Source organism: Diaphorina citri, unplaced genomic scaffold, assembly GCF_000475195.1.
Source record: "Diaphorina citri unplaced genomic scaffold, Diaci psyllid genome assembly version 1.1 scaffold508, whole genome shotgun sequence".
Lineage (NCBI taxonomy): Eukaryota > Metazoa > Arthropoda > Insecta > Hemiptera > Psyllidae > Diaphorina > Diaphorina citri.
The window spans coordinates 54302-71293 of record NW_007377942.1 but is presented as its reverse complement, the minus strand read 5'-3'; the positions used below and the strand labels follow the sequence as shown (position 1 = coordinate 71293).

The following is a 16992-nucleotide window of genomic DNA, read 5'->3' as shown; positions in this document are numbered from 1 at the left end:
AGGTAGGTACCTACGTATAGTTACCTACCTGCCTACCAAACAGGGTTTATACGCGACCTGGAAAGCCTGGAAAAGTCATGGAATCTGAAAATCGGCCAAAAATTCATGGAAAATCGTGAAAATAAAGGAAACCTGGAAAAGTCATGGAATTTGCCACACGGTCAAAAATTAAAAATGTTCAAATTAAATATCAAGTTTTTCCGATAAGATAAACGGCCTGCGGCGCGTTCCCCCTCGTATTCCTTGACGTTCTGCATATTGCATATCTTTCTATTTATTTAAATGAAGGGGTAATCTTACTGATTTTTAAGTACCTCCGCCCCCTGATTTTCTGGAAAACTCATGGAAATTTTCTGGAATAGTCATGGAATTTCATTCCGGGAAAAGCGTATAAACCCTGCCAAAGCAGGAAAGAAGGTACCTACACTTACCGAGAGGTAGGTCATTCAATTTCGACTTTCTTTTTGGCAAGTTTTAATTAATTTTGTTTATTTTCGTCTTCTCCTTCTTCTTCGTCTTCTCTTTCTCCTTCTTTTCTTCTCCTTCTTTTTGTTGAAGTACTTCATTCTAACTTTCGACCAGGGTACCCTACCCTACCTCCAGTTCTTTCAAACTTTCTTATTCTCTCTTGAAAACGAAAATTCAATTCAAAATTATTTTCTTTATTTGTAGGTAAGTACCTACCTAGCTAGCTACCGATAAAGTCATTTCAAAATTCAAATTCTCAGGAAGATTTCTTTCTACCCATATTTAGGGAGATAGATAGGTAGGTATTTGTTTGGTCTCTTTTACCTACCTACCTACCTACCCACCCACCTACCTATGAATTTTGCTTGGTTCAGGGTACCAAAAAAATAGTGTAGTACTAATGCCCACCCACTGCCCACTCACGCTCAGACTAGAGGAGGAGAAATATCGATAGTTTTGACTATCGAACGCTATCGATAGTTGAGGCTTGACTATCGATAGTTTTCCATTCTGCACATTTTTCGTTTGTTTTGGTCGTTTTAGAAGTGAAAAGTCAATGCAAATAGTCAGCCTTATAGGTATTATCCTTACTACTTTTTGTTCAAGCTTTTTTTGTATATAGGTACCTACCTATATTGTGTAAAAAAAAAAAAAAAAAATGTTGAAATAAAACCCTGTAACCTAAAGACCTAATAATTTTCTTTAAGTTAGGTTAGGTTAGGTCTTTTTGGGGGATAAGACCTTTAGAAACAAGGAAAATATATAATAAAAACTATCGATGGCGCCGACTATCGATAGTTCTCCTCCTCTAGCTCAGACCATTTCACAGACCTCGGTCTGTCAGACACAGACAGTCGGAGCGTGTGTGACGGAAAAAGGTTAAGACCTATGTCTCTCAGACTCTTTGTGAGACCCAAGCACCCAAGTCTGTCAGATAGTCAGAAGGTGTTTGGCAGAAAAAGGGTTTTCGACCGCTTTTTGGCGGTTTTCAGCTATACTGACCAAACGGTTAGAGATATTGTAAAAGTTACAATAGAAGAACACCCAAATAGGCATCATTCAATAGGATAAGGAAAGTCGTGTGATTTCAACCTTTATACAGGGCCTTTCACAGGAAGTCCATACGGTCCTATTTGGGCCAGAGCAGAGCTCCTCAAGGGGCCCGGAGCCATCAGTGACCTACGTAGCTCAATGTATTGTCTTATCTATTTCACTGACACTTCTCGGCTCTTACATATACACTGAAAATACCCTTTTGAAATCAGGCATCGCTTACTTCAACTGTGTCCTATTGTCAAATGTCTCGGTAATTTTAACAAATATTCTGTCCCACCCGATGTCCATGAAGAATGACTACGAAGAAGATGAAAGTAATGTGATCGAGTACACTGAGTCAAGCGTAGAAGACTATTTTAACACTTACATGAGATTGGAGCAGAAATACACAATGAGACCAAGATACGGAATTGCTCGGGCTATTTACGAGCGGAGTTTGAGGGATGAAGCCATTGAGAATTTTGATAAATCTACCGTAAGTACTTGCTTGAATCTTTATCTGATTTTCCCCCTGAGACTGAAAATAGAGTGGAGTGGAGAGCAAAGACCATTGAGCTCTTTGCTCTCAGCAAAGACCATTGAGCTCTTTGCTCTCAGCAAAGACCATTGAGCTCTTTGCTCTCAGCAAAGACCATTGAGCTTTTTGCTCTCAGCAAAGACCATTGAGCTTTTTGCTCTCAGCAAAGACCATTGAGCTTTTTGCTCTCAGCAAAGACCATTGAGCTTTTTGCTCTCAGCAAAGACCATTGAGCTTTTTGCTCTCAGCAAAGACCATTGAGCTTTTTGCTCTCAGCAAAGACCATTGAGCTTTTTGCTCTCAGCAAAGACCATTGAGCTTTTTGCTCTCAGCAAAGACCATTGAGCTTTTTGCTCTCAGCAAAGACCATTGAGGATGTCTTTGGACTTTGGACCGAACTTGATGGCTCCTCTACTAGAGTGCCTAGGCCCTTAGCCTCTTACCTACCTAGTTTATTATTATTATTATTATTATTATTATTATTATTATTATTATTATTATTATTATTATTATTATTATTATTATTATTATTATTATTATTATTATTATTATTATTATTATTATTATTATTATTATTATTATTATTATTATTATTATTATTATTATTATTATTATTATTATTATTATTATTATTATTATTATTATTATTATTATTATTATTATTATTATTATTATTATTATTATTATTATTATTATTATTATTATTATTATTATTATTATTATTATTATTATTATTATTATTATTATTATTATTATTATTATTATTATTATTATTATTATTATTATTATTATTATTATTATTATTATTATTATTATTATTATTATTATTATTACCTATTATTTTAATAAAATAGAGAAGAATCTGAAAAACTGATGCGCGTTTTCCTTTCGCAATTTTGATGTGGTAGGTAGGTAATGGAGGGAAATAAGGAAATGTAAAATTACCTGGAATGCCTGGCATTGTACCATTTCCCCATTGCCCCATTCCTTAACATTACCATCTCAAAATTGCGAAACGAACTTATTCTTCGTCTTTGGCATTCTTGGATAAATCCTTTCACACATCAAACTTTATCACCAAACGAGGAGATAAGAGATCGATAAAAAAAAAAGTGAGACAATGGAATCTTTGGGAGACAACGAAACCAATATTAATAGTAATAATGATGGTATCAAGGTATGTATCATAATACCTATCAATGATATAATGATAATAATGGTATCATCCTCAAGAGAACATTTTTCTATGCATTCCATACTTCATAGAGTCATCTCTATTATGAAATCTCTTTTCTGTTACACAATTTATATTTTCCTTACCTGGTTATTATTATTTATATCGTTGAGTAATAAAATAATTAGTTATTTAAGGCGTTAATTAATTATATATCCATGGAACCATAGCTGATATGATGAGCTATAATATCGCTCGCTGAGATGAATGGACGAACTTCAGGGATGGATTCGGCACGATATCTGGATAACAGATTGAAAATAGTTCCAGACGCTAAAGACTTAAGACAATAGTTTGTTATGGACTGGATTACAGTCAGATCAAGCAATGAGATTGGTTGATTTCAAACTTTTTAGCCAATCAGACAGAGTTGAACTTTAGATTTGATAGAGGGAACTGTGTTGAGGTCTTATCGTCCCGAAAGCAAATTCTCTATTTGACATCAGGATAGGAGAAAACCAGCCGTTCCGAGAGCGAAAAGAGCGAACCTTATCTCTGTAGGTCTGCTCCGGGCGTTAACTGGGAATTGAAAAACTCCAAGCTCACTGGTCCAGCTAGTAGCTTTAAGTTACCTATGTACCTAAGTATAGCTCCTCGTGATTTTTCCATACCTGGTTGTTTGATGGATCCTAAAGAAAATCTTCTCTACCTACAGGAATGTACCTAATGCAGAGCATCTCACACCTAGTCCATAATGAATTCACACGAACCTTCATAATTGAAATTTGAAATGTTTTATTCCAGAAGAGCCTCTATAAAGACGAAAATCAAGTTTTGAATCTTATAGGCAAAAATAAAATTGAGTATTAAAAAAAGCCTATACCCTATGTAGGTACCTATACTTAAAATTGCTTATCACAAATGTTGTTCCCAGAACTGACTGACATAGGTAGGTACACCCTGATTTACGACTTCACTTGATGAAATCGAATCACCAACCTCCAGATCTGAAGTCCACTGCAATTTTACCACTACATCTACTTCAGGTGGATTTTTATTTAGTTTAGGAATGGTTTAGTAAAGCATAGGAGTACTTTATGAAGAAATAATGTGAATTTTTTAGTTAAATTCTGGGCTTTACAGTAGGATTCCAAAAGTTCCCCCCCCCCAAAGCTGTTTTACCCAAAATTGCCCAAATAATATTCCGCCCTTTTTTAGTACAAGCCTTCAACTATTTCACCGTGTGGGACGTATATTAAAAAGTAATTATGAGACAAAATCCAAAGCTATTGAGTTCACATAACCAGTAGCTGTGGAACTAATTGATCCCCAAGATATTAAGGTGATGCATTGATGATGAGTAATTATCTTGAACCTAAAGAAATAGGTAGGTAGTGTAGGTACCTACTACCTATAATGTAAGAGACTGTAAGATTTGTACACTGTAAGATTTGTAACTCGTAATAGACTGTAAGATTTGTAAACTGTAAGATTTGTAACTCGTAATAGACTGTAAAATTTGTAAACTGTAAGATTTGTAACTCGTAACTCGTAATAGACTGTAAGATTTGTAAACTGTAAGATTTGTAACTCGTAAAACTCCTAATAGACTGTAAGATTATTGTAACTCGTAATAGACTGTAAGATTTGTAAACTGCTATATCTACAGGTATAATAGGTATACTCGTATGCATATATAGCATATGGTATAGTCTGGTACAGGTAGCCGACCTCCGTGGTGGTTGACGCGTGGGACTTCAGATCTGGAGGTTAGTAGTTCGAGTCCAAGTTATTGACGTTTAGTGACGTGACGGGGGTTTTATACCTTCTATTCGGTGACAAGCTGCCCGCCTCACAATAACCTCACCCAGACTGAGTAAGGCCTGAAAAAGACAGCAGCACGCGACTGTCCAGATGTCCACCCATCCGTATATCAACCAATGACAACGTTGGTTAACTTTCATTGAACTATTGGGAACTGATACGTTCAACATGATATCACAGCTCTCAAGAGAACATAGGTAATTATTGAGATTTGACATTTAGTTCTCAACCAACCCAAAACTTGAGCATAGCTCCGGTTCCATTTCATACATAATCTGTCCGCAGTTCTCTTCACCTAAGTAACAATGATGAACTTTGGTCTGAGGTCCATCAGCATAAAACAGGAATATTTTATGGTCATAGGTATTAAAATTCGTTTGCTTTTATTATTTGAACGATAAAAACAAAGTGAAACAGAATATAAATAAGTATAACAACCTTGTTATTTAATCTTGTGGATGGTAAAATTTATTAAAATGGGAGATTTATTGCTTTATGAATAAAATTATGATTATTGAAATGAGATATAACTACATATTACCATTGGAGACGTTATCTGCCACCCAACCCTGAAAGCTCTTTAACTATCAGGTCAAAATAAATAATATCTGGTCAAATTCTCAAATTAATGAGGATGAAATTCTTATGGCTTGGTTTGATTCTATGAGGATGAAATCCGGCTGGGATTGAACCCGCGTCCTCCTGTTTACCAGGCGAGCGTCTTGACCACTACACCACCGAAGCACTCATAGGAACTCACAAGTTCCTAATTAAGTCCCATTCAAAGTTAGATCTCGAGAACCTTGGACTATAAGGTTCTGAATGTTTATTATTATTATTTTTTTTAATTCTGCTGTGTAACCATAATTAAAACATCATTAAGGTCTCGAACCAAGTGCACGAAAGTTAATCCTAGAGCTACCTCGCCGGCCTAGTTAGCTTGGTTGGTGGCGCGTCGGTGACCTACATATGTGTCCAATTTCACGTCACCCTAATGTCCACTCTGCCCTCAACATAGGCATGAATTTCCAGATTCGTTTGACTTAAAACGTGCTGGTTCTGAATTCAGAACATTTTATGATTTGACTCGTCTAATTGAAATCTTTTGGGAAGTTTAGGTTATTATTTTAATCAGTTCAGGCTTTAACACCAACCTCAGTGGTGCAGTGGTTAGCGCCGTGGACTTCGGATCTGGAGGTTGGTGGTTCGAGTCCTAGTCAAGTCATAAAATTTAGCGTAGTGCATTAAGCAGGGAACGACATTTGTGACAAGCATTTATGCTCAACACAATTAAAATTCCTTTAAAAAAAAGTTCAGGCTTTAACTATCAGGTGGTTTAATAAAGTTCAGGTTTTTCTGATCAAGTTCGTCTGGCGTTATCTCATTAAGATCATCTTCCTTGATGACGTTTAACCAAGGTTTATTATTATTATTTTAAGAGATTTGATGGAGGAAAAAGAAAGAACTGTAACTGTTAAGGTCTTACTTAGCGTCCGGAAAGCGAAGAGAGGAAGAGAGAAGGAAGACAGGATAGGAGAAAGCCAGCCGTTCCGAGAACGAACCTTATCTGTTCAGGATGAAATCCGCCTCGGGCGAGAATCGATTCCTCGATCTAGCGCTTACAAGGCAGATGCGCTACCAACCAAGCTAACTAACTAGGTTGGCTTTTTTTTTTCCTTTTTTACATTGTAAGATTACGAAGCGAAGGTAGCAAACTTGTCTTTCTTGTACCTAAGTAACAATGATGAACTTTAGTCTGTGGTCCATCAGCATAAAACAGGAATATTTTATGGTCATAGGTATTAACATTCGTTTGCTTTTATTATTTGAACGATAAAAACAAAGTAATACACAATATAAATTTTAGAGCCTGTTTGATAGAGATTTAACCAATAAGCGGCCCTAGTCACTCTATAAAACTGCTAAGGTTTTTAGAGCCTGTTTGATAGGGATTTAACCAATAAGCGGCCCTAGTCACTCTATAAAACTGCTAAGGTTTTTAGAGCCTGTTTGATAGAGATTTAACCAATAAGCGGCCCTAGTCACTCTATAAAACTGCTAAGGTTTTTAGAGCCTGTTTGATAGAGATTTAACCAATAAGCGGCCCTAGTCACTCTATAAAACTGCTAAGGTTTTTAGAGCCTGTTTGATAGCGGCCCTAGTCACTCTATAAAACTGCTAAGGTTTTTAGAACCTGTTTGATAGAGATTTAACCAATAAGCGGCTCCAGTCACTCTATAAAACTGCTAAGGTTTTTAGAGCTTGTTTGATAGAGATTTAAGCAATAAGCGGCCCTAGTCACTCTATAAAACTGCTAAGGTTTTTAGAGCCTGTTTGATAGAGATTTAACCAATAAGCGGCCTTAGTCACGCTATAAAACTGCTAAGGTTTTTAGAGCCTGTTTGATAGAGATTTAACCAATAAGCGGCCCTAGTCACTCTATAAAACAGCTAAGGTTTTTAGAGACGGTGGGGGGGTTTACCCTACGTTCGGGGACAAGCTACCCCCCTCCTCACATTAACCTCACCCAGCCTGAGTGAGGTCGGGAAGAGCTAGTGGCACGCGATTGTCCAGATGGTCACCTATCCGGATACCAACCACGCGCAACGTTTCTTTACTTCAGTGATCCATTAGAAATTGGTATCACCTACATTCAACATGCCATCTCCGATAGTGACGGGGGGGTTTACCCTCCATTCGGCAACAAGCTACCCCCCTCCTCACACCTCACCCAGCCTGAGTGGGGTCGGGAAGAGCTAGTAGCCCGCGATTGTCCAGATGGTCACCTATCTGGATACCAACCACGCGCAACGTTTCTTTACTTCAGTGATCCATTGGAAATTGGTATCACCTACATTCAACATGCTATCTCCGATTTCTTTCTATTTTCTCTTTGATTTGGCACTGTGCAGCACTACCCTTTGCTTGATTAACTCAGTTGGATTTTCGGCTTAAGGATTTTTGGTTGGTACCTAACTAATTACTTTGGTAATTATCGTCAGTAAGGTAATTAGTAAGCTACTCAATGACTACTTGGTTTTTTCATTTGGCCGCCTAGATCGTGACGAACATTAGCCTATGGAAGTGACTTTGACTATGAAATAAATCGAAAATAAGGGGTATTTAGCTAAAAACTATACTAATAGAAAGTAAATAGGGATTTAGCTAGAAACTGTACCAAACGAACTGCGATTTTTTTTTTTTTTTTTTTTTTTTTTTTTTTTTTTTTTTTTATTTGGCCGCCTAGATCGTGACGAACATTAGCCCATGGAAGTGACTTTGACTATGAAATAAATCGAAAATAAAGGGTATTTAGCTAAAAACTATACTAATAGAAAGTAAATAGGGATTTAGCTAAAAACTGTACCAAGCCAGATGCGACAGTACGTTGAATACACCAGATGACTAGGCGGTTAGCTTATCACCGTAAGGAGGGTAAAACCCCCGTTAAAAAATACCTTGGCGTTCTTAGCAGTTAAGCAGTTATAAAATGATGTTAAGCTCTGTTCACAAATGTCCGCGGTTAATAAAGACCTTGGCGTTCATAGCAGTTATAAAATGATGTTAAGCTCTGTCCTAAGCTCTGTCCACAAATAGTCGACGGCCGTCGATCAACAACGAGGTGAATCTTTGCTGTCGAGGCAGTGTGGACGATTCGGTCGACATCGATCGACGACTGTCGAATATGTGTGGACAGAGCTTTAAAACTCCTCTAACAACAATTAGAGGTTCCTCATTGATTGGTCAACTTGGTAGTATAATTTTCAAGATCAGAAAAGAGGTTTTAATTGAAATCCTAATAAAATAAACGATTAATAAGTATAAAAATCTGGTGTAAACATCACACGACTTTCCTTATCCTATTAAATGATGCTTATTTTGGGTGTTCTCGTTCTTATACCCTAACTTTTACAATATCTCTAACCGTTTAGTCGGTATAGCTGAAAACCGCCAAAAAGCGGTAAAATGCCGCCAACCGTTGCACTGATCTTAACTAAAAGTCGCATTTCGTGTCGCATTAAGACCATTGAGCTTTTTGCTCTCAGCAAAGACCATTGAGCTTTTTGCTCTCAGCAAAGACCATTGAGCTTTTTGCTCTCAGCAAAGATCATTGATCTTTTTGCTCTCAGCAAATACCATTGAGCTTTTTGCTCTCAGTTCTACGTTCCTTAAATATGTTCCTTCCCCCTATTGTCACTTCCCCCTACCTGCTCTATGCTTCACTCTGATTTTTTCCTTAGCCTCTTTAATCTGTAGCTGAGAGTAGTATAGTAAGCAAGCATGGTAAGCAAGCAAATCATTGCAAATAATTTATTTTAATTAGCTTTTCTATCTCTCTCAAAGTATTCAAATGCAATGATGATTTAGCCAAGTTTTGGCCCATATTATTATAATTATGTATTTGAAAACACCAGCGATCACCACCAAATATGTATGAGGTTCTACTCTTAAAAAATAGTTATCATTTTTCAGGTGGGTACATCAGCGCCAAGAAGAAATACTCATTAATAACTAGGTATTCCTAAAATTTGAACTATGCAACATTTTCTACCTAATCAATATGAAAAATTTTGAGTTTTTTAAAATCTCAGCTATAAAATCAAATATGTATGAGGTTCTACTCTTAAAAAAATAGTAATCATTTTTCAGGTGGGTACATCAGTGCCAAGAAGAAATACTCATTAATAACTAGGTATTCCTAAAATTTGAACTATTTAAGCAACATTTTCTAACTAATCAATATGAAGAATTTTGAGTTTTTAAAATCTCAGCTATAAAATCAATTTTTTGTCCCTTCAGAATATTTCTCCGCTAATACCTACGCATGTTCTTAGATTATTAATTAACATGAATTTTTGAAAATTTCAACGCTCAAAACTATTTTTCCTCTAAAACACTAAAAAAATTGACTTTTCAAGAAAGGTAATAAAACGGTTTTACCTATTAAAATATTTCAAGCTTTGGTAGAGAATTGGAGATTCTTGGATTTTTTTTTTTTCAAGTCGTAAAAATCTTCGTTATCTCTTCTAATTTCCAATCACACTAATCAATCCACGGGCTCAAATTCCCACATCTCTCATTAGGAAATTAAAAATAAGACAACATATGTTACAAGCAGTTTGTGATTTTAATTATTCTGAAAATTGACTATTAAAAAATTGGGGGAAACTGATCTTCCTTTCTACTGGAGACAAACATTCTCTAAAGAGGAATAATCTAATAGCCAAGTTCCCGAGATTTGAAAACAACAAGAACGTCATTTAAGCCCATAAAAGCTGGTTCAATTTTCGCCTGGGGTGAATTTTATCCTAAACAGATAAGGTTTGTTCTCGGAACGGCTGACTTTCTCCTATCCTGTCCTCCTTTCTTTGATTTCGGGAGGATTAAAGCTCTGTTGTTACATTTCCCTCTATCAAACCTCTTAATAAAGAAAAGAAAAGAAGAAGAAGAAGAAGAAAAAATCAATTTCATGAGCCAAACATTTTTGTCTAAAATTTCAAGTCTCTAGCTCTTACCGTTCTCGAGATATTTTGTTTACAGACAGACAGACACACGGACCAATGGCTGAAACTTTGTATTCAAGGCTCTAGGGACCTCAAAACGTGTTTTGGCACTAAAAACTGACCATCGAAAATTTGACCCGATTACATTACTTTCTTTCCTGTAGGATAAGGAAAGTAAAAAGATCTTTGTTTTGAAAAAAAAGATAATTATTCTCAAATTTATTTGGTTTTTTAAAAATATTTTTCCAGAATCACCAAAATGTTCACACGACTTTACAGTGACATTCACACAAAATTTGTTAGTTTTACGATTATTATTGGGCGCTTAAAATATTTATTGATATAGTTACGCATTAATTATTTATTTGGTAGGTACTTGAAGAAGGTATTAAAAGTATGGCTATGGATTACAAAATGTTGGGGCCCGTGGGTTTTTTATGTCTTGGGTTGAGTTGAGACGTAATAAGTACACCAAAATGTTCACACGACTTTACAGTGACATTCACACAAAATTTGTTAGTTTTACGATTATTATTGGGTGCTTAAAATATTTATTGTTATAGTTACGCATTAATTATTTATTTGGTAGGTACCTACTTGAAGAAGTTATTAAAAGTATTGATTACAAAATGTTGGGGCCCGTGGGTTTTTATGTCTTGGATTGAGTTGAGGCGTAATAGGTATAAGATTTCTTATAGTTTTCGATGGATTTGGAAGGCCGTCTGGTCAAGTCAAAATTCAAAGACAAATCAGGAACACATCCACTTTTGCTTGCCATGCAGAAGGACCTCGGGTTCAGTTCTCAGAGCCGGCAAAAAAAAAGGACCTCAGCAATTAGAGTTCCTTCTCTCAAACCTCTAAATCTAGGATGAATGTAAATAAAAATAAAATAAAATAAAATAAAATAAAAACATTTATAGGTACATTTTTTTATTATTTGAACACTTTAATAAATACAAATAAAAAAAAAGTTACCTCCTGTACTTGTTTTCTACCTGACAGTGGTGGTGGTGGTGGCAATAAATTCTGGAAATTCTGGATGTAAAGGAAGAAAGAAAAGGGAATAATATTAGGTTAGGTAGGTACCTATGTGTTCTAGTATTGGGGAAAGAGCAAAACCAATAAGTCACCTACCATCAGTTAATGAATTTCCACACACAAAAAAAGTGACTTGGTGTTTTTTGTCAACTTGTTAAGAACCTTTTCTTTCTCTCCTCTCTCTCTTTCTCTCTCCCTCTCTCTCCCTCCCCCTATCTCTCTCTCCCCCTATCTCTCTCTCTCCCTATCTCTCTCTCCCTCTCTCTCTTTCTCTCTTCCTCATATTTCATTTCAAACGTTGCCTTGGTTTGATGGAACAAAATGGGTACTAAATGATGGGCTTTGGTACAAATTCGCAGCAAAAGTTGTGGTGCTAACTTCACGCACCTTGCTAAAAAGGACCTACAGAGGGAGCCACCTCCTTGAGATTGAAAAAAGATAAAATTTTGTCCTTCACTTTGTATTGAGGTTTGAAATAGTTTTACCCACTGCCACTAGATAGCAACAGTGGTATGATTTTGATTGTTTTGAACTAAACGTTATCACCCGATAACAGTTGTTGAAAATATACCGTGTAGCTCACGTCGTCAAAAAGCCTGCACCTGGATTGGAATCTTGTCCAGATCTTTTTGACCTACCCGGTATATTGGTTATACTTTTAAACAAACGTTTAACTATATAGTCGTGTTTTATTATGGAAATAAGGAAAAAAGCGTTTTTTTCCCACATCTACTTAAATATGTATAGTAAGTAGCTATCAAAAAAATCAGGGGCGAAATACGCTTTTGGTGTCCCTTTTGGTCAAGTGGAAATTATTTTGATAATAAAATACGGCCTAGGTATCTATTATTAAAATATAATTTGGTTAAAAATAAATCTTATGGATGTTTCATTTAATTGGTTTATTACTTATCATGCGTTTAAAATTTGTTTTTCATGGTGTTTACCCACAGAAACCCAATCATCGTTCAGTACCTACAAAGTTCTAATTTCTAAAAGCTTCCAAGTTCAGTCCAGTCATCTTTTAGGTAGGTAACTACTACAATCCAGTCAGTTCACTCAGTTCTTAAGCTTCACTAGTCAGTAGGTACAGAGTACAGTTCCTAGAAACGACGAAACAACATTGAAAAAATTCACATTCACAGAACTTGTGCACTTTTCCAACTTGAGTTCAATAGAATTCACTTTTTTTACCGCTTTCTTTTTTCGTTGTATTTCGTATTTTCGTATTTTTCGTTCATTAATCCCACATAAATTTTCTAGTTTAGTTTGAATTATACCTTCTTTTCTCGCGCGAGGTACATTTTAATTGGCATCATATTCTTCAACCCCCACCTTCTCACCTCTGATTTTTTCCCTCACTATATCTTGCTTACCTTATTATGTTGGTGTTTTCGAGGAAAAAAAACTTTGAAGAAAGGAGGATTCGCTCAAGAAGCTAGAAAAAAGTCCTTTCCCCGGGACCGTATTAATTAGGGGGGCCTGGCCTTCTCCCTTCGGCCAATTATTCGCTCAAGAAGCTAGAAAAAAGTCCTTTCCCCGGGACCGTATTAATTAGGGGGGCCTGGCCTTCTCCCTTCGGCCAATTATTCGCTCAAGAAGCTAGAAAAAAGTCCTTTCCCCGGGACCGTATTAATTAGGGGGGCCTGGCCTTCTCCCTTCGGCCAATTATTCGCTCAAGAAGCTAGAAAAAAGTCCTTTCCCCGGGACCGTATTAATTAGGGGGGCCTGGCCTTCTCCCTTCGGCCAATTATTCGCTCAAGAAGCTAGAAAAAAGTCCTTTCCCCGGGACCGTATTAATTAGGGGGCCTGGCCTTCTCCCTTCGGCCAATTATTCGCTCAAGAAGCTAGAAAAAAGTCCTTTCCCCGGGACCGTATTAATTAGGGGGGCCTGGCCTTCTCCCTTCGGCCAATTATTCGCTCAAGAAGCTAGAAAAAAGTCCTTTCCCCGGGACCGTATTAATTAGGGGGGCCTGGCCTTCTCCCTTCGGCCAATTATTCGCTCAAGAAGCTAGAAAAAAGTCCTTTCCCCGGGACCGTATTAATTAGGGGGGCCTGGCCTTCTCCCTTCGGCCAATTATTCGCTCAAGAAGCTAGAAAAAAGTCCTTTCCCCGGGACCGTATTAATTAGGGGGGCCTGGCCTTCTCCCTTCGGCCAATTATTCGCTCAAGAAGCTAGAAAAAAGTCCTTTCCCCGGGACCGTATTAATTAGGGGGCCTGGCCTTCTCCCTTCGGCCAATTATTCGCTCAAGAAGCTAGAAAAAAGTCCTTTCCCCGGGACCGTATTAATTAGGGGGGCCTGGCCTTCTCCCTTCGGCCAATTATTCGCTCAAGAAGCTAGAAAAAAGTCCTTTCCCCGGGACCGTATTAATTAGGGGGGCCTGGCCTTCTCCCTTCGGCCAATTATTCGCTCAAGAAGCTAGAAAAAAGTCCTTTCCCCGGGACCGTATTAATTAGGGGGGCCTGGCCTTCTCCCTTCGGCCAATTATTCGCTCAAGAAGCTAGAAAAAAGTCCTTTCCCCGGGACCGTATTAATTAGGGGGCCTGGCCTTCTCCCTTCGACCAATTATTCGCTCAAGAAGCTAGAAAAAAGTCCTTTCCCCGGGACCGTATTAATTAGGGGGCCTGGCCTTCTCCCTTCGACCAATTATTCGCTTCTAAATTACTGTATTAAAATGACTGTCCAAAAATTTGGAGCGCCACCCAAAGCCACTCTTCGAACTCTTAGGCGAATGATACAGGAACGGTGAACACAGTAGGAGGATCAGGGTCGTAACCAAGATTTCAGCATGGGGTAGGGTAAGGCGGATTTCGCATCTAGACTGCAACTTGTAGTATACGACAGTTTTCATGTTGATGGCTACATAGTCTTATGGGCCTGTTCACACTTGAACTTTAAGTTTAATGAACAGACCCATAAGACTATGTAGCCCTCAACATGAAAACTGTCGTATACTACAAGTTGCAGTCTAGATGTGAAATCCGCCTTACCCTACCCCATGCTGAAATCTTGGTTACGACCCTGATCCTCCTACTGTGTTCACCGTTCCTGTATCATTCCTGTCCTGATATTCCTAATCCTCATGATATATTGTGTTTTTCCTTCTTCTGTGCTTTTCCTCCTGATTTCTTGCTTTATTTACTTTCCTTATCTTATAGGAAGGAAAGAAATGTAATCGGGTCAAATTTTCGAAGGTCAGTTTATATCTAACAGACCCAGGTCTGTGAGACCGCGGTCTGGCAGACCGTCTGATCGTGAGTGGCAGGCATCACGGTTCCAGTCAATGTCGATTGACTTCAGTCAATCAGTATTCAGTCAACACTCAACCTTAGTGGGGGCGTACCTCAAGGTTCAAATCTAGCACCTCGATTCTGTTGTTGTGTAGGTAGGTAGTAGGTACTATTGTGCCAATTTTTTCTTGATTTTTTTTCTCATTTGGTGGTCTCTTCTTCCGAAAGAGAGCAGATATTGGTAAACTAACTAACAAAAATACATGTGTATTTTCATAATTTTCCTATTCAAATATGTACATATCTACCTACATAAGTACTAACTTTTGAGTTGAATTAATATTTAGTTAACCAGGTTAACCTACTTCTAACTTTTTTTTTTTTACAGATAGTTCAGTAAAATTGCCTGTCTATTCAATATTCATAGCTACATTTTTTTCTTGTCATTACAATACATTTTTCTCTACCAAGACCTTGGGTGATTTTACATAGGGTAGCAGCCACTTGGACATTTTTGGACGCTCAAGGAGGATAATTTGGATGACGGCTCTTGATAAGGATTCTAAAAACCAGGTAAGAATTGAATTTAACCTCACTTTCACCCTATTTTGTGAGCAAAAATTTTTGCTCTCAAAGTCTAAAGTTAGGCCAGTCACTCACTATCAGGTAGACCTGACAGGTACACCTGATCAGGTCCCCCTGTCAGGTCAACCTGATAGTGAGCGGCTGGCCTGCTGGCCAAACGAAAAGAAGAAGAAAAAAACAGTGAATTTGATAGCAATTTTTTTTTTCGTCTAATTCCGTAACAGGCGCGGCGATATTGAATGCCGCCAAATATTCGGCGTGATTTGAACCAAAATTTCTAAAATATTTACACACAAGTTATACCTTCCTATATCTATCATATCAAAACTTGAACATATTATTTGATACTTAGGTACCTAATTTAACTTGAAGAACATGAAAGTTTTCTTTGAAGAAAAACTTAGTCACTAGGTACTTTATCTATATTCTGCTACCTTTTTACTCGTATCTATTTCCTACAGCTACATAGATAATATTTATATTACTTATGTATGTTCCTGTGGTTTTCAGTACATCCCTATACCTGCCTCGGTAGTTAATAGGTACTTTTATACCTAGGTAGGTAAAATCTAGGTCAGGGGTTTCCAACTAGCGGCCCGGGGGCCACATGTGGCCCGCCAGACCATTTTCGTGGCTGTCAGGTCAACCTGATAGTGAGCGGCTGGCCAAACGAAAAGAAGAAAAAAACAGTGAATTTGATAGCATTTTTTTTTTCGTCTAATTCCTTAACCGGTGCGGCGATATTGAGTGCCGCCAAATATTGTGAAAAGTCGGCGTGATTTGAACCGAAATTTCTAAAATATTTACATACAAGTTATACCTTCCTATATCATATCAAAACTTGAACATATTATTTGATACTTAGGTAATTTAACTTGAAGAACATGAAAGTTTTCTTTGATGAAAAACTTTGTCACTAGGTACTTTATCTATATTCTACTACCTTTTTACTCGTATCTACTTCCTACAGCTACATAGATAATATATTATGTATGTTCCTATGGTTTTCAGTACATCCCTATAGGTACCTACCCACCTGCCTCGGTAGTTAACAGGTACTTTTATACCTAGGTAGGTAAAATCTAAGCCAGGGGTTTCCAACTAGCGGCCCGCGGGCCACATGTGGCCTGCCAGATCATTTTCGTGGCCCGCGAAGCTTTTTGGGATCTGTACAAACTTACCTATTTTGTACCAAATTACATAAAAAAATACACCTCTTTTGTACCAAATATATGAGACCTTGTTTAGACTGCGGGAGTAAAGGGACTTTTCAGTCTCATTCTGGCAGTATAAACAGGGTATATTCTATTCTATTCTACCTGGAAACTGACCCTCTTTAGTGTTCAGCTACAATTAGGATAATGATTTTTGAAAAATTTTGCCTGCGGCGCTCAAAATTCGATCGGACATTTCTAAAGGGGTTCCTTCAATGTTCCCCTATGTACATATGTGGCCCGCGAAGTACCTCCCAATGTAGCATGTGGCCCGCATATACCTGGAAGTTGGAAACCCCTCATCTAGGTACTCTAGCCCTAGGCAGAAGTAAGTAGCTACCTATCTATCCAATGAAAGATACAAATACCTCGAGATGACC

At 37.5% G+C, this 16992-nt stretch overlaps 1 protein-coding gene across 1 annotated transcript in view; it reads left to right on the top strand.

Moving 5' to 3' along the window:
• The first annotated feature begins 1649 nt into the window (after window positions 1–1649).
• LOC103509537 overlaps window positions 1650–16992 on the top strand; it is a 30064-nt gene continuing 14721 nt past the window's right edge. Inside the window, exon 1 of the mRNA XM_008474161.3 lies at window positions 1650–1999. Within this exon, the coding sequence (XP_008472383.2) occupies window positions 1805–1999 (195 nt within the window). The 5' untranslated portion in view covers window positions 1650–1804. The remainder of the gene's footprint in view (window positions 2000–16992) is intronic.